Here is a 1,089-nt window from a genome sequence, read left to right on the forward strand (position 1 = left end):
AGGAGGGGACCCAAAACGTCCGGGCGGGTCGTGCCAGGTAAGCAAGGGAGGGATCCGCCTCCAGGCTCTCTTCGGCCACCAAGCGCCACACCCCCGCCGATACGGCGTCCCGCACGGCTTTCTCCTCCACGCCCGCCCAAACCCGCTCTTTCAAAAAGCTCAGCAACAGGTGCACTGCCTCCTCGTCTCCATCCTCCACTTCAACGGGGGCTTCCTCCTTCACGCCCGCCTTCTCCACGGAGGCACTGACCGGGTCGGCGGGGACATAGAGCTCCGACAGGGGTAGAGGCGCCCCTCCCCCTTCCCGGCGGCGTTTCCTGGATCTGCCCGCTTGCTGCAGTTGCTCTTGCTGGTAGAAAAAGTCGTGTGAACCCGCGCGGTGCCGGTCTCCCCTGCCTCCCAACCCTCCCGCGGCGGTGGCTGCCGTTCCTACCCCTGCCTCTGTCAGCCCCTCTCCCCCGCCCACCGCCTCGCCCTGCCCTCGTTCGCCCGCAGGCCGTAGGGCCGGGGGAAGGGACAACGCCAGTCCCACGTCACTCCCCGCGCCTTCCCCACCACCGCACACTTTGCGGATAAAGTCCACGCGCTTTTGGAAATAAAAAGGCTCCAGGATTTCGTCCCCTGTCGGCGGTGCCGACCGACCCACCGCCGCGTAGAAGAAGTACAGCATGCCGTTGCTCAGATTCCAGCGTTTCAAAATATTCTTGCTGGGTTTCGAGTACACCATCCTTTCCGACAATTTCAGCGTCAAGACCCGGACGCCGGCCTCGTCGGTGAATTCTCGGAAGAAGGTGCGAACCGTTTCCCGTAACGTCCCTCGGACATACTTGGGGTTGTGGGCGTTCGCCTGCAAGAAGTGGGATTCAAACGTGGCCACGGGAATCTGCAGGGCTTGCAGGGTGGCCAAGTGCTTGATCGCCTCGTGCTCGAGCCAGTACTCCCGCACCCGGTGCACGTTCCGCTTCTCCTCGTCCCGTTCCACCGGCGCGATCAGGTCCGCCGCCTGGTGGTACTTGCGCAAAAGCGTCTCGTCCACGCCCTGCTGGCCCACAGCGTGGGCACCCCCCCGCCCTGTGCCCTTCCCCCGCC

The 1,089-nt window shown here is 64.7% G+C and overlaps 1 protein-coding gene across 1 annotated transcript in view; it reads right to left on the minus strand.

Moving 5' to 3' along the window:
- NGA_0641700 (uncharacterized protein) overlaps window positions 1–1,089 on the minus strand; it is a gene marked incomplete at both ends in the record, with an annotated part of 4,702 nt that overhangs the window by 1,333 nt on the left and 2,280 nt on the right. The window contains one exon of the mRNA XM_005855488.1: window positions 11–1,042. Coding sequence (XP_005855550.1) covers window positions 11–1,042 — 1,032 coding nt within the window. The remainder of the gene's footprint in view (window positions 1–10; window positions 1,043–1,089) is intronic.

The sequence above is a fragment of the Nannochloropsis gaditana genome (assembly GCF_000240725.1).
Source record: "Nannochloropsis gaditana CCMP526 unplaced genomic scaffold scaffold183, whole genome shotgun sequence".
NCBI lineage: Eukaryota > Eustigmatophyceae > Eustigmatales > Monodopsidaceae > Microchloropsis > Microchloropsis gaditana.